Here is a 21728-nt window from a genome sequence, read left to right on the forward strand (position 1 = left end):
TGTCGCCAAATTTAGTAATGGCTTCAATTTTTGGCCAACCGGAACTTCCTCGATAATTTCCTATAGGTTTCTAACACAGTTTATGAGTAAAATGAGGTCTGTGGGAAAAAAAAAAAAATATATATATATATATATATAAATAAAGGAGACTTAAAGATCAGTTCTACAGTACAAACTAAGGGCTAACATTGAAGAACTGTGAATTCTCAAGCAGGTTCAGTCAGATGGTTGTAGTCATTTGCTGCAACTAGTCTTTAGCTTTAAAGTCATACATACATGGTTTGACTGTTTGTTATTTGTGTCTTCTAGTATCACAGATCTTAGTTTATTTAGCCTATTTACTTACTCTTAAGGCCAAACCACCATTTCATAGAAAATTTATGAGGGAACCCCTTGCTGCTAATTTTGCTCCAGTTTTGGGACTACAAACTGAACCTCTCTGTAGTTTTTATTGGACAACTTTTTATGCACGGTTCAATAATAATAAATGAATTCAGTTGATGTGAATTTATCACTTAGGAGATGTTCTAAATTTGTTAACCGATTAGTTCACAAGGCTGCAAGTGGCAGAATAAATGTACGCTATGCATTAAGTTGTTTTGATCGTTAGTTAGCCTAACTAAAAAGAAACATTTCGTTACAGCAATACTGCGTTAATTCGGTGTAACTGATTGGAATATTACAGAATGTTAGGTGCAATGGCTGTTCACTACAATGTGCCGGCCATAAATTGCATTATGCCATCATTTGTTCAGCAGTTATCATTGCTATAGTTGAATTTAGGAGCATGCCAGTTTCTAATCTTCTTAATTAAAACGCCCTCCTGATTGGACAGAGTGATAATCCCGCGGGGCCTCGCGCTCTTACTCACTAGCGAGTAGGACTGCGCGCGATTCTCAATCTGCCCAGGGCGAGGGCAAGACGCACTGCAAGAACGCGCGCGAGTTCAGACGACGCGTCTAAAGTGCACGCAACATCGCTGTCTGCGCGGAAGAACGTGATAGGGGAAGAACGATCTCTATCAAAAAGTGTCTTCATTTTCAACAGCCCTTTGGAGAACGCCAACGAAAGAAAAGAAAGAAGACAGCGCGAGGAAGCTTTCAAGAGCGCGCGCCAAAGTTTTCCATCCACTCCGTTTTTTGTTTTAGTTTTATTTCGTTTCTCCAAAATGAATGCCGGCGAAGAAAACTTGCTGAAATCGATCAGCAACGACACCCTGCTGGACCTGACACAGCGCTACGGACAGTCAGCCTTCGGCTTCGGCGCTGGCCATGGTGCTGGGAGTCCTCGCCGCTTCTCCCTCACACCTGCCGCGGATTTCCTCTCCGGTCAAACGGGAAAGTCGAACGAAAGCGGCGGAGAGCAAACCAGCGATGAAGACGACGGCTTCGACCACCTCGAGTCTAACGCCAACGAAAGAAAAGAAAGAAGACAGCGCGAGGAAGCTGTCAAGAGCGCGCGCCAAAGTTTTCCATCCACTCCGTTTTTTGTTTTAGTTTTATTTCGTTTCTCCAAAATGAATGCCGGCGAAGAAAACTTGCTGAAATCGATCAGCAACGACACCCTGCTGGACCTGACACAGCGCTACGGACAGTCAGCCTTCGGCTTCGGCGCTGGCCATGGTGCTGGGAGTCCTCGCCGCTTCTCCCTCACACCTGCCGCGGATTTCCTCTCCGGTCAAACGGGAAAGTCGAACGAAAGCGGCGGAGAGCAAACCAGCGATGAAGACGACGGCTTCGACCACCTCGAGTCTCGTAAGAGAGGCGCGGGTTTCGACGAAGAGAAGCATCCGAGCGCGCTCTCCAAGAAGCCGAAGGAGCAGAGATCTCTCCGGCTGAGCATCAACGCGCGCGAGCGGAGACGCATGCACGACCTGAACGACGCGCTGGACGGCCTGAGGTCTGTGATCCCCTACGCGCACAGTCCGTCTGTGAGAAAACTATCTAAAATCGCAACTTTGCTTCTTGCAAAAAACTACATCCTAATGCAGGCGCAGGCGCTGGAGGAAATGCGCCGGCTGGTGGCTTATCTGAACCAAGGACAGACTATAACTTCGCCGATTCCCACCGCGCTCGCGCCTTTCGGACAGGCGGCCGTGTATCCGTTTTCGAGCACGGCGCTGGCCACCTGCGCGGAGAAATGTAGCTCGTTCACCGGGACCCCGTCCAACCTGTTCAAACACTGCAACGACAAGCCTTGACTTCCACGCGCTGAACTCTTCCTGCTTCATCCTTATGTTGCTCTGAATTCGCGTTGTTTTGTTGGGAACGGGCTTAGGTCAGATTCAAAACCCCTGCTGTGTGTCTAAGTAACTACGATGATTTATTAGATAATACAACAAATAATGTTAACCGAGGGACACGGTATTTCTGGAGCAAGCTTTAAACCCCTCAATTTTTAAAAGCCTTTTCCCTTTTATCCCAAGTGATGGATTGAAAATGATTAGTATTTGTGTGAAAAACGAACAAACAAACAATAAATTCTATGTTCACAGCTTGCGGAGGACTTATTTTCCAGTTCAAACATTTTCTCTTTCGGTTTCAGCGTTGCTGGTGAACTATGCAATTTACTGCAATTGCCCACAAACAGTAATTTCTTAAAAACCTGAGTCAGAAATGAATAAACGGAAGCTGAGCTGTCTCACCTCCATCGGTGTATTAGGAAACACGGTGTAACATTCTCAAATGTTTGGCCTAAAAATATTTTGTTTTTGTTATTGCACAATTCACTTGATTGTATTGTACAACTGAAGAATAGTACTTGATCAAGCCTACAAAGTATTTGATCTTGTTGCGACATGAGTTTCATACTGTATATTGTTTATATGTCTTTATAATTAAAACATATATCTACGACCATCTCTGTTGTTTTCTCCCAAACATACAGTATGCTCACATTAGTCATTCAATTTCTTTTTAAACTGTTTTAAAGAAATGAAGAATCTTTGCTGGAGGAAAACGTGTAGTGTTTGAAAGTTTTTTGTTTTTGCTTTTGTTTTTACAAATAATGCGAGCTTTGACATGAACAAACTTTGGATTCTGGTTTATTCATAGACCTAATGTGTACTGCAGACAGGTCAGTTTTTTACTGCTTTTGTTTCATATATCACATGCAATGTCATTTTGCAAATCATTTAATAACCATTAAAGGATTTAAAATAACTGCTGTATTGATGGTCAAAAATAAAAGCTTCAGTGGTTGCTATTGTTGTTAGTAAACAGGGCCTAGCACCTGTACATGCCAACACGAGTGTCTCTGCCACACTTCTATGTATTGAAGGCTTGTGTCACGATTCTGACGTGTATTGGATTTATAATCTCTTAAGTGAGACTGGTCTCTGGTCTTCACTGGTAAGATGCGTCCTGCTGCTGTTGTGCAGGGGCCGGAAACGCCCCGGGGCCGAGGGGACCTGTCCTTGAGTATTTGTGTGATTGTGAATCTGCAGTGTTCTGTACCCTATCCCTTCCACTTATTAACACGATTTCAGCTCCTGTCTTCCACAGCCTGCTAATGCATGAGCGCAGCAAAGGCACGCTCTTTGACTAAACCTTTTGTCAGTGATATAACATTGAATCGATATATCACTTTGTTTTAGACTGTTCTTCTTGATGCTTTAGCCTCGGATAATTTAGTTTTTAATCGTTTTACAGATGTATTGCGCAGACAGAGGAGCCAAATAAACACCATAACGCGTTTAAAATAATTGTGAGAATTAAATTATTTCCTTAATACATTTAAGATTATATATTTTAAGTTATTAATTTGATGTAGGCCTGTATTCTAATTTTGACCTGTTTTGAAAAAAAAAAAAAATCGATTCCTGAGTAACTGCATGATAAAGGTGCCTTTCATTTCCCCAATAAACATAAACAGTGCCGTTAACTAAGAAAAGCTGACGTTGACTGTGTTATTATGGGTATTTTTATGACACATCAACAGTCTAACTTAATTTTATTTAATTTTATTTCACCATCAGGATAGATTTTTAGGATAGAACTTCTCCTTGCTGTATTATCAAATGTACACATTTTCTTTAGAAAACACTTTGGCCTATTAGCACAAGGCTAGTATGGCTCAGTCCCGTTACTTTTGAAAGGAACTGCTATTCCAACATGTATTAAAATATTTGCCTTTAGCTTAATATGGCACAATGCAGTTTATTAACACTTGTTAAACTGCATAATGAAGTGTAGGCTAATGAACATATTTGAGGGAATTTTTAAAATAAAAAAACTTCAATAATGAGTTTTTCATAATGTAAAACGCTCCCATTCGTGCAGTGAGCTACCTAAAAATATTGTTTACACATCAAAGAAGCATAACATTATGCATAACATTTAGTTTTTAATGTGTTTTATGGCCATTACAGTGAGATGTGTTCTTTAAAAACGAGATTCCCCTCACATTATGCCATCACTTCTAATGAGCTTCAGTCTCTGTACCTGTCCACTAAGTGTGCGCTCGAGAGAAAGTGATCTTGAACTCACGCTGCGTTAAATGAACAGTCACCACTCCCAGTGGGTGCGTCAATACAGTGTCGGGTCGTAACAGCAATACACCGCTGGCCCGTCGAACCGGCGCGATCCTGACATATGACTTACCGCTGAACATTTCTGACAAGGAGGAAAGCGGCGATTTAGAGTGACAAGCGCGCTGCTGTTTCAGTTTTCCTAATCACTCTTGATTTCATCTAGGCTAATTGGTGTGGATTAGAAATGTGACCGTTGTAATTACTTTTTTTTTGTTTAGCCTGTTCATTGCTTTTATGAGCTTGTTTTAAGATGAGTTTCTGATGATTGTTGTAGTGGTTCTGCTTCTTACAGGACCTCTGGTTTTAAAGAGGAATCTTATAATTTGCTAATTAAAAAGTTTTGCACAAAGACGTGGGATATATATAGTCTAGGCCTACAGCACCTTTGAGAAAGTACAATTAAAAAGATGTTCACTCACATGAGATGAAAAAGGTTTTATTTTACGTGGAACCTAAGAAGATATAATTAGTGGTGTTTCAATCGCTAATGAATCGTTTGTGAACGAATCCTTTCGTTCAGGTCCATTGCTTTAGCTGTAAATTTTTCGGTGTTTTTAGCGAATCAGTTGAGTCGGTTGACTCGATAATAGCTCATAAAAGACGCTCGTTTACCGCCATCTACTGGCCTAAAATTACATTTAGAAATTTACTAAGTCGAAGCTTTACTGGAATGATTGTCGGATATTTACGGAATTTAAGCATATAGTGTAGCCTATTTAAAATAGTTAATTCAGAGCGTTAATTATGATATATAAAGAGATATATAAAAGGAAAGATAAAATAAATAGAACAATAAATATATTACAAATATGAAAAAAAGAAACGATCAGTGATTATATTATATAATATAATATTATATAATATTATATTATATGATATTATATGATATTATATAGAACATCCCACAAGTTAATATGAAGTGGACTCAACAGTGAACTTAACCTGTCCCATGCCGCGCACCGTAGAAAATGGCTCCAGACACAGATATTGAAATTACAGGAGTAGCTGACAATAAACAATCAGTAAGTTATGTAAAATTCCACTGTGCAGGTATTGTCACTTCTCAAAGATATTTGTCAGATTACTGTGTCATTAGATTCGTTACAGTGTTTCCAGCAGTCATGATGTCTGGTTTGTGAAACAAATGACTCTAATACACCATTTCTTTTTAATGGATCAGTCAAAAGATTTATGAAAGCCCTTAAATTTGCTTGTGAGTAGTGATTTGATTCAGACTCACTCACTCACTCAGTGAATCGTTCAGAGCCTTGAGTCTGTGATTTTCGAATCGAAATGAAACAAGAACTGTGATGTATAGGCCAACGTTAGTATATATTAGCAATGCATTTAATAAGCTGAAGCATTTTTGAACAACTATATTTATCAACTGAATCTGTAATTTGTTAACTCAACAAGTTATGCAGCTCCTAAATGTTTCACTCAGTAACTATTTCAGCCAACTATTTTTAAGGTTTATTTGTTTGTGAGCTTTTCTCATAGGTATATGACAAACTCGTATTATTTGAAAACTGAGCATTTTGTGTATTAGAGAACTTTATTCCATTCTAATTAGCATTTAGCTTAAACATTTGGTTCAGATATGCAATCAGATAAACAACTTGAATACCTACCTATTAATTGCAAATAGCCTACCTGTTTTATGGCATATGATGAGTGCTGATAAGTGCACCTTCTGTATTTGCTCCAAAACAAAAGTACTTTATTATAGGGATGCAGCTATTTCTCACGTCTCACAGTATTTGCCCTTATTTTCTGTGGGTTCACTGCAGAATGATTTCATTACCGTAGCTGGGAGCTTCTGTTTGTGTGTGTTTGTCGCTCTTTGCAGGCGGCTGAGGAGAGAGAAAAACATATGCCCTTAAGTGCCGGACTCTACCGAGTGTTTCTGACAGCACTGCTGAGAGTCATTAAGCTCTTGAGGAAGCACATCACAGCTCTGCCCTCACTCATGTACATACGTATATAGCCGCACACACATGTTTGGGACTGCGAGCTTCGGCGATGCAAACAGGCTGAGAGCAACAAAGGGGAGATGGGGGCGGACTGCTGGAAACGGCGTTCAGGTTGGTGTTTGTTTATGCACAGCAGAAACACAGACACTGGAAGGCACGCAGGCAGAATGTCAGAGGCCTCTGGAATCAGAAGAGGTAGTTTGGAAGGAAATACAAACGTGTATAAAGCAGTACGTCTGTATGTGGTGACCCTTGATAGACCTGTGTGTGCGTGAGCGCGGGCTGAAACGCTGATTTAGAGGGTACAGATGGTCCGTATGAGATAATTAGCTTCTTTTTATGTCCCTTTGGTGCTGCTTTTTGTTTGTTTTCTTCCATGTCTTGTACTGTCTCTCCATTTATTCAGGTGGAGACGTGCATTTTTAAGAGGGGATTCCCTTTCGGTGGGTCTGTGACATCATCGCAGCCCCCCTGCTTGCGGCCCTGTCGTATGCGATGACCGGCTAAGTCATTTGGTTCCGAGGAGCCATGTGATTCAGGCCGATGTGAGGGACAATGCGGCATGACGGACCAGCCCTCCGTTCGTTACTCTAATCAGACGTGGATGCGGGAGGGCGGCACTGCCCGTCTATATGCCCGCTAACCCTCTTAGCGTGGCATGTAGGCCTGAACCCTCACCCATCGCCACAAGGCACCTGACACCATGCATTTAAACTGTAGAATTATGCTGGATGAGAACGAGGAGCACAGAGGAGAAGAAAAGAAGGTTAATGGTCCCAAGGAGGAAAAGCTACAGCTTCATACAGATGTGTTGGTGTAGTCTAGCAGACCCAGCTGCAATATCAAGAATCAGCATTTTTGTTTTGGGTCTATTTAATTCCGCAGAATATTCCAGGTTTAATTTATGATCAGCATTTGGGGCATAATGTTGATTACCAAAAAAAAAAAAAAAAGAAAAATAAAAAACACTATATTTTTCCCACGTAATATACAGTATATATATATATATATATATATATATATTACAAAATTAGCTGCAGAAACACACACAGAAATAAATAATTGTAAAAAAAAAAGTAAAATAAATAAATTCAACAAAAGAATATTTTGGCTTCGGTACAAGTCCTCTAAATTTGTATCAATTTCCAGTTATCAGAAAATTAATTACCACTTGTCAAAAAAGGCAAAAATTTGGGTGGGAGTTAAGGCAATTATTGGGACCAATACTGTATGTGAACATTAAAATACTCACTGCTTTAATAGTATTGCCACAAGATATAATATGGATGCTAACACAATTTTAGTGTGAAAAAAAGTATTAACCATATCTGTGTAAAGTTACATCCACTGTTGCTTTGACAACAGAGTGCCAAATTTCAGCTCTAATAATACACAAGATTTAACAGAAAACTTAATTTAAGTACTTGTATCAAATTAACTTTACATTTCTGCTTTTAAATCATTCAAAAATGGCCCCCATTCACTTCCATTGTAAGTGCCTCACTGTAACCCATATCTTTGCTTTTTTAAAAGAAAAATAGGGACAGGTGCTAATTAATTTTTGTGGTAATTAACATGGTACACTTTAGAATAAGGTACATTATTAGGGAACATTAATGTATTGACTAACATTAACTAACAATGAGCAATACATTTGTTATACTATTTAAAAAAATTTTGTTAACCTATAACCCTTTGTTAACTATAACTATTAATGTATAATATCATTGCTGAATCATATGAGCTCAGGTCCATTCAATAATATTAACAGACACAACTTCAGATTTTAATCATGTATTAGTAAATGTTGGAATTAATATTAACTATGATTAATAAATGCTTTAGAAGTTGTTTTATTGTTAGTTTATAATGTTATTAACTAGTGTTAACTATCAACATTATGCCACAAAAGTTGAGCTTAACGTGTACTGAAGCCAGAATATTACTTCTGAATCACTGAAAAAAAAAATGCAGAGAAAGTTTTGCTATAAGCCTTCAGGCATGTAGTCTTGCACTGTATTTAAAAACTGCGTAACAGAACCAGAGAGAAAGGAGGCGGGAATAAGTGGTTGTCTCCCAGTTCGTCAGTGTATGTGAGGTGACACACAGGGCAGCCAGTCCTCTTCCTCAGCTTAATCTCTGTAATGGCCCTCAGACGACAAACTGGTGGGGGGAAATTTGGGGAGATGACAAGAGAATAGAAACACTGAAAAAAGAGACACGCACCAGTTCAACCACATTTCCCCTTCACTGTCAGGGCCATTACATTCGTGAACACACAATCAGGGAGTTTGTGGTAGTGTAGCACGACATGCTTGCACACTGCAGACACGTGCTTGCACACTGCTAACAAGGTCTCTTTGAAAAAACATGAATTGATTTTTAAAGATGAAGTAATAGAATTGCAGGACATTAACAAACATATGGACATTATGTTGTACATTAATTTATTTAGATGCAACCCTACAGACAATACGCCTACACACACACATTCACCCGGTCTGCCCTCTTGGAGGCAGCTTAGGAGAGATTCTGTTTTGTAAGGAGCAGGGGGAGATGGTTAACATCATTAATTAATGCCAGAAACTATGTAATTGGCCATCCATAATCTTCCATGCACGCAGGATTCTGACAGGCAGGCAGGCAGGCAGGCAAAGGTGTGCTGCACTGCAATAAACACAGCAGATTAAATCATAACGCATCACGCACCGTTATGTGAATGTGTTTTTTGAGGGGAAAAATCATAGTTAAACTTTTATAAGAATATGTTGGCTTCAGTTCAGTTTAAGTTTAATAGTATAGCAATCCTACAAAAATACAAAATAGTAGTATAATAATACTACAAAAATCATTTCAATTTTCAACTTAAGAAAGAGTAAAAATCTGGACAATTTAAACCGTAAAAGTGACAAGCACTTCTTTACATCTCAAATAAAATACTCAAGTGTTACCAGAAAGAGTGCGTTTGTAAAATTAAGTTTCAATTTTACTACAATTTTACAATAATTTTTTACCAAATTTTACAATTTAAAACCATAAAAGTGACATGCACAACTTTACATCTCAAATATTACAAAGGTTTTATATGAAGAATTAAAGTGAGTGCTTTTGTAAAATTAGGTTTAAATTTTACTATAATTTTACAATAACTATTACCAAATTTTACAATTTAAAACCATAAAAGTGACACGCACAACTTTACGTCTCAAATAATTCACAAATTTTAACAGAATAATTCACGTGAGTGCTTTTATAAATGTGTGTTTTTTTTAAGTTTTATATTATATAAAATAAAAAATTTTTTTTTAAAAAGGGTCAATTTATTGTCAATTGCAAGTGTTTCACCATAATCATAATCTAAAGGGGAGGGGGGAAAATCCTTTAATTAAACCTCTAATCCAACAATAGCAAATGTTTTTCATTGATACTTGAGTATAGCCTCATATGTATTGAGGTATTTTTTATACCGTTTATGACATACATTTTACTTCATGCACTTGAATATTGAATTCATTAAGTGTTATGAAATGTGTTTGGGTTTGCACATGGATAAAAGAAACTCCTCCTAACTTGGACATACTCATACGCCGCCCCCAGCTCAAGCCGGCGCTCACATTTCCTCAGGCTGGCAGGCAGACAGGAGGCGGAGGCTGCGAGCGCGAGCAGGGCTGGCTCTCCGCATTCCTGGGCGTCTGAGATGGAATGAAAGGGAAGATTAATGGCGTTTAGCATGGCAGTGAGACTCGTGCGTTCCTAATTAAAATCGGACGAACAAGTGCGCGGCCAAGGATCAGTGGCTTTTAATGAGGAGCTTGTAGGCTGATTTGGGCATAATTTTCTGCTTAATAAGGCTGGTTTAAAAAGTCATTTTGGAGGGATGGCACTCTTTTGAACCTGCTCATTATCAATGAGGGCACCTCACTTAAGTACTTCAGGAAACGGTGACTTTAATTAATATAGAGCTGCCACATGGCTGTGCTGACAAGACAGAGCGAGAGCGGTAGAGACAGAGAGAGAGAGAGAGCGAGGGAGGGTTGAAATTGATGAAGAACTTTCAAGGGCAATGGTTTCATTAAGCGGCTTCATTACGAACCGAATAACTCTTTGTGTCATTTGGATTCCTGGCCCTTGTGCTGTACAGTGCAGACTGGGAGGTGATGTACTGTCATGCGACAAGTCCTGACATGAGAGAAGAGCTGTGTAGAGTCAGACATGCTAACAGGACCTAATGACCCCCCCCGTCCCCCGTAATGTCCCATTCAGAGTTTACAATTCACCACACACCCCTGTTATCTACATCACCGGGTGAGAGGACAACAGGACAAAGCATTTGTAGCACAGCCATTTATTTGCGATTAACATTGTTAGGCGAACCCTGCTTGAGCACTGGTAAGTCATGCACTCATTCTCAGTGTGTCATTGGTTTCTGGACATGGCCCACGCTGCATCAGGTCCAGATGAGAGAATCGGGGTTCGAGAGGGATGTTTGGCCTGAAGGGCTAAGTGCAGGCAGGCAGGGAAGGAGGGGGGTGTTGAGATTTATCTAGACTAGTCGCAGTCGATCTCTGCTGCAGTGAATTGGGCTAAAGACTCTCAAAGCCTCCTCATCCCATTGTACTAATCTGCTTATGGCTGATTCTACAGTTCAGGATCTTTATCATGGGAAAGTGCTTCACTCCGGGGACTCTCACTTAAAGCCCAGTCAATCACTAACACTCATGTGCCTTTGCCGCTTTTCTCTTTTTAAACCTCTTTTATGTTCTGCTAATTACGCCTCACTTTTGAAGAATTCTCAACTCTGATTTCTGATCTCTTTTGATAGATAGACAGACAGAGGTAGATGGATAGATACAAACCAGATAAAAAGATATGACAGAGATAGATAGATAGATAGATAGATAGATATAAACCAGATAAAGGTATGATAGATAGATAGATAGATAGATAGATAGAGTATTATATCGGATAACTCTATCTATATTATATATATTAGATAGAATACTGTGTTAAGATTTTTATATGAGTTTCTTTTCCCTTTTTTTTTGGATGCCCTGGCTCAATGTGTGAACTCATTCACAAACCAGCTTGAAATGTATTGCTTTGGGCTGAAACAACTGCTGAAACAAATACTAATCAAATAATTCAGCACAGGCTCAGAGGTGGGCTTTTAATTAAGAATCAGACATTCCCCTTGCTTGTCTTTTTTGTTTCTATTGTTTTCTTTCTCTCCCATTTTAATTTATTTTAAAGCATAATACTTGTTTTGAATGTGCTATAATGGTATAATGGCACGTCCGAGTAGAGAGCAGGAGGACAGTGAGGGGCTGAGAGACAGGCAGAAAGAGACAGACAGGCACACACACATTTTAATCATCTCAATGGGATCCACCGACATGATTCCAGCCTTTCAGACTCGTTGATGTCATTCACACTCTTACCCCATGCAAACCCAATCAGTATCAGGTAATATCAGCCACTCTTTGAAGGATTAAAAAGAATAAATGGGGTTTTACTGCGTTTTGTCTGAGGGATAATGCCTCTGAAATATTGTAATAATGAAAATGGATTTGATTTATGTAATTTCTTTCTGACTTGGGTTTCTCCAGGATATGGGGGTGGCAGAAGGCCTTCTTAACATGCTTTGACATTAAAGGGATCCAATTGTTTTTCAGTTCTTCTGCCCCTGAGGTGGAAGCTTTAGAGTTGAATAGCTAGAGAAGAGATGTGCCCTAAAGCCTCCTCAGCTAATACTAATATTCAAGATAAGCCCTTTCACGGAGAACTTGTTATTCGCACATGCAATACCACTGAAAGACAATAATGTATGATGTTTTTTTTTCTTGTTTCATGTTTGTTTTGTTCCTTTGTAACACAACAGTTCACTTGTTTTGAATCTGCAAGCTCGTGGCTTAAGAATGTTTACTCTTTATCACCTCAGTCCACTATAAAGCCCACCATTAAGAGACACAAGGTAAAATTGCATTCACGTTTATTCATTTAGCAAACACTATTCAAACAGACGTTATTCAAAGAAACGGTAAAAAAAAAAGCAATTGAAAAAAAAGAAAAGAAAAAAATTTACATTTTCAGATTAATGCAAATCTAATTTAAATGATATTCATTGTTTGATTCATCTGTTATTCTATGCTAAAAGAATCATAATTTTACCCAAATTTCCAGTCTGTATTCAATTTGAAAAGATAAAAAGGCCACAAAATCATTTCAAGAAAACAAATCTTTCTACAAGTCTTTACTGCATGCAAACCAGTGTAGGTCGATTCATGAACAACTCATATGAAATGAATGAATCATTCAGAAAGATTCACAAACTCACTGAATCCGTTATCATGGGTTTTTATTGTAACTGTCTGGAATTTAATTAATACACCTAAAAATTGATTTACACACATGTTCAAAAGTTTGAGCTTGGTACGATTTTTAAAATGTTTCTGAAAAAAAGGTTTCTTTTTCCAAGGCTGCATTTATTTGATCAAAAATACAGTAAAAACTGTAATATTGTGAAACATTATTGCAATTTAAAATCATTGTTTTAAAATGTAATCTATTTCTGTGAAGTCAAAGCTGAATTTTCCAGTCTTCAGTGTCACATGATTCTTCAGAAATTATTCTAATATGCTCATTTGATGCTCAAGAAACATCTCATATTATTATTAATGTTGAAAACAGCTAACATTGCTTAATATTTATGTGGAAACCGTTTTTTTTCTTCAGGATTTTTTGATAGAAAGTTCAAAAGAAAGCATTTATTTGAAATATTTTTTTTTGTAACAATGTCCCTTTTAATTTAATGCATTCTTGCTAAATAAAAGTATTTTTACTGACCCTAAGATATTCTTACTGTATATCTTACTGACCTTAAGATATTTAACAGAATATGCATGATATAAATGATGTACAATATGCATTTTTAAAATTAATATTTAAACCCAATTACCAAATGAATAGCAGTTTAACCTAAACGAAAATCTAAACGATTTGAAATCAAGAAATATTTATCAATACCCAACCCTACCAGCAAATGAGGAAAAAGTGATAGAAATTTGTATGTTTTCCAGATGAAATACATGAATAATATATTGGCTTTACAAATCAAAGTTAACCAGAAATGAAAATCAGCTAATCTCACTGCAGTCCTCAAAGAGGCTCGTTTTTCTATCACAGTGCTGACCCTGTCATTCAAGATGGTGTTATTACTCAGCCCTGCCATCTGCATTTTGACAATTAGAGTGTGTAATGACAAGTGTTTGGTTTTATGTGATTAGAGGTGTGTTATGGCCGGTCCTGCACCCCTCTGCTGCTCAGGTTGATGTGACAGCACTCCATCCATCATGCTGAGAGGGGCCGATCCATAAGAAGGGTGAGGGGGTGTATCTGAGGTAATATTCTCTCTCTTAATTACTCTGGAAGGATAATGGCCCAGATGACTTTGAGGAGGAACAGGACAGAACACAACAGATAAACTGACGCTGGGTAGAATCGCGCTCAGATTCAATATGAAGGAACACATATGGCCCTCAAAAGCTTGATAGTCTGTTATTGAGTGTGTGTGCAGTCTAAACGAATAATATAGTGAAAACAGTGGAGGATGTTGTAAGTGACTTTTCTGAACTCAGCATTTATGTGCCATTTATTTTTGTGAGAATATGGATGTGTGGCTTCAGCTTGTTTTAATGTATAGCATGAATGAACGCTGAGCCTTGTGTGTGTGTGTGTGTGTGTGTGTGTGTTCATACGCTTTCGAGGAGGTCTCTTCATTACTGCCACTCCCCTGCACTTCCTCAGATAATCCCCACACCCTGCAGAGACTACAGGAGAACTGGCAGAAACACACACACACACACACACACACACTCACAATCTCTATCGCAACTCTATAGGATGTTGTAGAGCCATTATTGAAAAAAAGGCATTTTGCTCTCTTTACAATAAGTCCTTTACACTGAATAAAATTTGCTGTAGGATTTACTTTGAAACAATTTTCACTCAGAAATTGCTAGTAAATTTCTGAAATAATTACAAAGAAACAGCAAGTAACACTGAATGTGTTTTCATTTTTACAAAAATATTTTTTTTACAGTGTACTAAATCTATTTGTTCTATAATGAAATACATATCACTTGGTCTCAAATTATTTTTTTTTTACAATTTGAAATTCATGTTTAGGCATATCTCAAAGACAAGTTACTGAGGTTTATGTTACAAAATAAACAGTTCCAAAAATAATAGGTGAAAATAATTAGAACTGAAAGGAATCGCTAAATTTTTTATAACATTTTCTCAACCTAAGGACATTCGAGACATAGATGCGTTTTGTTTTTTTATCACAGATTTGGAGAAATTTATAAGTGAGAGTTTAAAGTTAATATGCCTAAATGATGGATTTGTTTCTAACAAACACACAGATTTTCACTTCACAAGACATTAATTAGCTGTTGGGACTCTCATTCTGACGGCACCCATTCACTGCAGACGATCCATTGGCCAGCAAGTGATGTAATGCTAAATTTCTCCAAATTAGTTCGGATGAAGAAACAAACTCATCTACGTCGTAGATGGCCTGAAGTTGAGTGAATGTTCAGGGAATTTTCATTTTTGGATGAACTGATACTTTAAATGAAAACAGATTCAACTTTATAAATCTATCTTGTTGCTAAGATTTTATTATTGGAGAATGAGACCAAACTACAAATTTTTCACAAAGTTTTTCGCAGCATAATGTACAAAAACAATCTAAAGTTGTTTCTGGACCACTGTCCTTTTAAAATTAACACCCAGTAACATTTACATTTACAGATTTCCACATGCACATCCTGAAGCTTTCCAGCCAATGGTTGATACTCTGTCCCTGTCAACCAATCATATCTGGCCCATGTATTATTATCACATAACAGCAAACAATGGCTGATCTGTATCAAAGACTTAGGGCAGATACATTTGCGTTCCTCCACTCTCCTGATATCTCTTATATTCAGAACATGGGATTTTCCAACATTTCATTTTAATCATGACAATGGGATCAGATAATCCGGGCCAGAGAGCGGGTTTTGATTGTTCTGATTGAGTCTCTTTTGTTGGGCAGATATGTAATATGGCGCTGTAAGAGGATTTAACACAGTAGATTGTCTGATTTAATCATGTTTGCAGAGGTAAAGCAGCACTTACATGCTTGGAGGGGGTTAAAACAGAACATGACAGTAGTTTGAGGAAGTGAAGGGGTTGGTTTAATACTCAATGGTCTGATCGGCAGTTATTTGTAGCTAAACATCAACTACGCTGTAAACCGTGAATATGTGCAGTTATTTCCTTAAGGGGCTATTTCCACCTGATCTGACCCTTAAACATGAGACTAAATTATGGGGTTCTTTGTGAATGCAGGGAACGTCCCCAGATTCTTAAATGGATTCTGGAATGTGACTCGCAAAAATATACAGTTGTATCTTTGATTAATTAAGTCACATGTTGAGAGAAAAAAGAAGGTCTGAAATGTATGGTCAGTTAAATTGACCTTATGCAGATTAATTGCTTTTAGCTGAAAATTTATTTTATCCATATATATTTATTAGAATAAGTATAATACTTTATATAATATTTATAATACTTACTAGAATAGTGTTTATTTATTTATCTAGCATATAATATAAATAAATAACTATTGTGTGTGTGTGTGTGTGTGTGTGTGTGTGGTCCTGGTATTCCTATACAAATATCCCCACAAGTAAAGTAATACCAGTCATTTTTGACCTTGTGGGGACATTTTTTTTGGTCCCAATGAGAAAACAAGTTCATAAATCATACAAAAGGAATTGGCACAGTTAAAAAAATTATTTTGTAATTGTTGTAGTTGGGAGTATATCAGTTCACTGAAATTTCATAAATATATAACTAACACAAATATATATTTTTAACTTAATATCATCTGCCCAATGTAATATATTGCTTTCCAAAAATTAATTGTATTCGTTGACTGTAAAGTTCAGTTATATCTATAGTATATACAGGTGCATCTCAATAAATTAGAATGTCGTGGAAAAGTTCATTTATTTCAGTAATTCAACTTATTCTACTGTATATGAATAGTCCGTTTCATATTCTATCTGTTTTCTTTTATTTATTATGTATAAAAATTCGTCCCTCTAACATTAGCACTCACTATTCTATTTCTATTCTATCTACTTGTTTTCTTTTTATTTATTTATTTTATTCTCTATTCTATTTCTATTTTATCTGCTTTTTTATTTTTATTTTTATAAAAAAACCTGATCCTCTACCACTAGCATTGTCCATTCTTTTTCCATTCTATCTACTTGTTTTATTTTTAATTATTATCTACTTTTTTCTTTCTATTTATTTTTATAAAAAAGGCAAAAACAACAACAAAACAAACCTTGTTATATGTACTGCGTTAGACTAACTGAGACTTCAGCACATATTGTTGCTCTTTTGTTGGTTTGATTGCTTCTATTGTCCTCATTTGTAAGTTGCTCTGGATAAAAGTGTCTAAATGATTAAGTGTAAATGTAAATACACCGTATGTAATATAAACTATATTGTGTGTGTGTGTGTGTGTGTGTACACACGCACAACAATATTACTGAAAATACATACAATATACATAAAAAGTATATGCTTGCAATTTTGTTATATATATCATCGCTGTCTTCATCAGTGAAAGTTGCAGTCTGGCTGAGAGAGTAAAAGGCAGTGTGAGACAGAAGACACACACACACATATACAGGGCAGGAGTGTGTGGGGATTAGGGGGAGATATACTCACCCCCTCTATTAATCCCCTCAGTAGAAGAAGAAGGAGTCTGCTCTGCTCACACACATACACACACAAATGCATGACATTTTAGCATGTCTGAATGGCGCTGTGTTATTTCTGTAGACCGGCAGACTGTTTGACTCTGGTTTACAATGACAACATTTCTGTTTGTGTGTTTGTGTCTGTGTGTACATGAACATTACTTATTCAGTTACCATCTTAATTCAGAAATGACCATCTGACAGTGCCAGATCCAATGATTACTTGTGTATAATCTATATGACTGGATGTTTGTTGGTATGTGTTAGTGTGCATTAGCACGCATGTGTATTTGTGTACGGGCCTGTGCTAACAGTCATTATTTACATTAGAGCTGAAGGGTTTTCTGTGGTCTCTGCTCTAATGCTCTGCTGTAATCCAGCTGAGAGCTCGAGCCTGTCTCGGACTGAGCAGGGCCAATTTCCCTCCCAACCCTCTCACACTTACACTTACACACACACACACACACACACCAAACATTCTGTTTCATTCATCTCATTCAGCTCTCCGCAATCTTTGCATTTACAGTGGGGTCCAAATGTCTAAAGCCACATTCAACACTGGGACTAAAAATTTAATTTAAACCTGGAAATAAATACAAAGTTTTTTAGAATTTTAAAAATAAAGCCAACACTATGCCATAACATTAATAAGAAATAATCTGATTCTGCAGTATTTCTAGATCAGTAGTCAAATAAATACATTTGTGATCTTTATTATTCCCAAATCATGCTGGAGAACATGATCATCAGGTTTTACAGAGTCATCTCGAGTGCTGCTTTCATTAAAGCAACATTTTAGGCAAATTGTCATGCAATTTTTAAAAAATTTAATGATTTAGGAAAATGCAAAAATCTCTTTTGGACATCGCTGGACCTGTTCTTTCATCTTTGGCAAAAAATATGAAATGGTGATTTAGTATATCAGCATTATTTCAGCAAATATTTTTTGCATCACTCTTAGGCAAGTGTGACAATACAAAGGCTTACTTTGGTGATACCATTTAATGATGATATCAAAAGACAATACTTTGATATATAAGTAATTGGAATAAAGAAATCCAGATTTTTGATATTTTTTATGTACTCTAAAAAATTTTACTCTAAAAAGTTTTCACTCAGAAATTGTTCAAAGTAACACATTGAAATAAACAAGAAATTTTGAAGTATAAAAACTTAAATAGTATTTTCTTGTCAAATGTACTCAGTAACCTTTGTTTTAATCACTTTAAGATTTTTTGTGTACAATATTATTTTCATTTTTATTTTTAATTAATTATAATAAATATTTAATAAATAATGTGCATCTGTATATCTGTAAAACAACATATTTTTCAGATACCATTAAACTCACCATTTTTTAATATTTGGTTTTTTTACATTTTTGCAGTTTACTCAAATAGCCATGTGACAAATAAATAAAGAAATAATAAAAAAGTATAAATGATCGTTGTAGTCTTTTAATTAATGAGAAAATGATTAATAAAAATAGCATGTATAATAATTATAAAATAATTATGAAAACTGTTTCAAAACATTTTGGATAGAATGTGTAACGCTGCAGGTCGCTAAATGATTACCTTAATTATGTACCTTGCTATTTGACTGGTACTTCAACACGCTTCAAAGTACATCATGATAATACTATGGTATATTTTGATAGGCTTTGTTAGTGAAACATTATCCAGTTGTAACAAACATGAATACTAGAGCATAAATCATTTCTAATACATATTACAGGTTTTACAGACATTGATGTTAATGCCAGTAACATTATGTTAATATAACTACACACATTAAGGTACATCAGCTCTCAAAGTACATCTGTTATCATCATGTGCCATTTGGATCAGACGATCTCTTCCAGACAGGAGACACAGACCCCCATATGCTTCTCTCCCCTCCCCAAGAAAGATAGCTCCTCTCTGGGTCACGGGTGGGCCTCTTCCCTCCTCTGTGAAGTATCATATCCACTGATTTGTGTATTCATATTTAATATGTGTTTGTGAGTGATTATGACTGATATCAGGTCACACAGGCTCAGATTAACACCAATAACTGTAATGGTGACCAGCTGTTTAGTCTCTTGCTGGAGTCGGTCTCTGTCTCTGGTCTAAAGCACGAGTGACTTCTGTCCTAGAGATTGTTCTAGATTAGGAGGGAGTGTGTAGCGGTGTATGGGGGGGGGCGCTCAACCAAACCATGATCCATATTAAATCTCTCTAAAATGAAAATTGCAAAGATTTAGGCAGGGATCATGAGCAATGGTGAATTTAATCACAACCTGCTGGTGGTGAAGTGTGTGTGTGTGTGTGTGTGTGTGTGTGTGCGTGTGTCTGAGCAATGCACCAGCATTGAGAACCAGGATTACTGTGTTTATTTACTTTTGATGAATGCTTTCATTTTAACGGTATTAAAAAATATTTAACAGTAAGTTTCCTTAACTATGTATATTGAAAAACTGTAATAAATGTAACGGGACATCTAATGTAATTTTACAGTAAAATTTTGTTAAATTTAGTGAAAAACTACAAGTCGTCTTATAATTTACAGTGAAAAAACGTAAATTAACATTCCTAGAATTCCAGGTGACACTTCACATTTAATTGTTTTTCATTTAAATAATTATGTTTTGTAAATTATTTTCTTATTAGTTAGATAACTAATAGTTACTTAGAATACTAATAGTTGCATTAGTGTTTTATGTTACATCTTATGTTGTTAGATTAATGTTTATTGCATTATTTTAGTGTCATGTTTGTTACCGAGGTGTTTTATATTTGTGTACATGACATTATGCACCTTCTATACTTTAGTATTTACCTCAGCCCTTGGAAAAACTAATTGTGATGAACTTTCCTATTTTTTCCTGTGTTTTTATGGTGGTTGTTACAAAACAAAATGTATTACTTCAGTAGGCTGGTATATTAACATTATCAGTTACTGAAATATAAATTTTTTCACTGTAAATTTAAGTTCAATGCGTAAAGCTTAAAATGCTGCTGTATTTATGGTAAAGTTCTGGAAACTACAGCTGCCATTATTTTACTGGAAATTTCACCTTTTTTGTATTATGTAGTTCGTTTTACATCACATTCTGTGTTTTCTGTCTTTCTTCACAGCTCATGTCATTCCAATCTTGTATGACTCACTTTCTTTAGAAGAACACAAAAGGAGCTATTTAGCAGTGTTTATGCTGCTCTTTTCCATATAATGAAAGTGAAAGGTGTCCCAATCTCATTCCCCCTCCCTCACCCCCACTTTCCTGACTGCACTCTTCTGTTCTATAAAAATAAAGGCAAAATTAGTTTTATAAATAAATAAATTAATGCTCACAAATTCAAATCACATAAATTACATTTGATCTGAAGTTGAAGTTTTCAGTGAATAATGGCTTAATGGGTTTCTTACACAAATCAATCATGACTGTCATCATTTGCTTTTATTGTATACTGAAACAAAACCGGTGTGGGATTTACTTTGAAACAATTTTTACAAATAAAAAAGTTTCATTTCCTTTTTCATTTCCAGTTTTTTTATTCCAATCAAGGATTTTTTCCTCGATTTCCTTGCAAGAATTCACACACTTTATTTCTTTATCTATCTGCGTGGTTACCTTACCTTACATCTGTGAGTCCATGTGTTGTTTTTTCTACCCCAGGGCTGTGTGTGTGTTTTGTTGTGACACCTCTGAGTGTGAGACTCATGTCTGACCGTCCTACTTGTGCTCACCTTCATCTGTGTCTGTTCTTTCTCTAAACACACGTGATGGATCGCTCGCCTCTGAGCAAATCTCTCTCTGTGTGCTCCTGGCTTGCTCTCTCTCTCTTTCTCGTTCTCTTTCTCTTTCCCTCACACATTCGCTGTCTTTCCATCTCTGTCTGTCTTCAGTAAGTGTGCTTGGCTGTTGATTCGTTCTCAGAACACAGTCGGGTATAGAGCAGATGGTGACCGTATTCAGTTTTCCAGACTTGCATTAAATGTTCGTTATCGACCACAAATGCAGCCAAGCTCTTCTTCTACCACCAGCACCCCCCTCAACCACCATAAACTTGCCCCCACCACACACACACACACACACACACACACATTATCTCGCTTCGTCATGTCATAAAACAAGTTAGATACACTATCTTTCTTCAGTTGTTAACAGCCAATCTTGGTTAGACGGTATAATACAGCAAGGCTGCATTTATTTGATCAAAAAACATAGTAAAAACAGTGATATTGTAAAATATTATTACAATTTAAAATAACTATTTTCTATTTTTATATATTTTAAATTGTGATTTATTTCTGGATGCAAATGTGTCACATGATCCTTCAGAAATAAATCTAATATGCTGATTTGCTGCTCAAGAAACATTTTTTTTTTTTTTAAATCAACGTTAAAACAGTTGT

At 36.6% G+C, this 21728-nt stretch overlaps 1 protein-coding gene across 1 annotated transcript; it reads left to right on the top strand.

Annotated features, from left to right (window-relative positions):
• The first annotated feature begins 1050 nt into the window (after positions 1-1050).
• On the top strand, positions 1051-3094 carry LOC107737661 (class E basic helix-loop-helix protein 23-like). The gene is made up of 2 exons (XM_016549252.1): positions 1051-1119; positions 1468-3094. Exon 2 carries the CDS (start codon positions 1517-1519, stop codon positions 2198-2200), a length of 684 nt encoding a protein of 227 aa, XP_016404738.1. The 5' UTR covers positions 1051-1119; positions 1468-1516; the 3' UTR covers positions 2201-3094.
• Positions 3095-21728: the final 18634 nt, after the last annotated feature.

This window comes from Sinocyclocheilus rhinocerous, unplaced genomic scaffold (assembly GCF_001515625.1).
Source record: "Sinocyclocheilus rhinocerous isolate Xijiao unplaced genomic scaffold, SAMN03320098_v1.1 scaffold72, whole genome shotgun sequence".
NCBI classification, from domain to species: Eukaryota; Metazoa; Chordata; class Actinopteri; order Cypriniformes; family Cyprinidae; genus Sinocyclocheilus; species Sinocyclocheilus rhinocerous.

Bases quoted from the DNA above. Each gene is read 5' to 3' on its own strand.
- LOC107737661 (XM_016549252.1), top strand. From the start codon at position 1,517: ATGAATGCCGGCGAAGAAAACTTGCTGAAATCGATCAGCAACGACACC.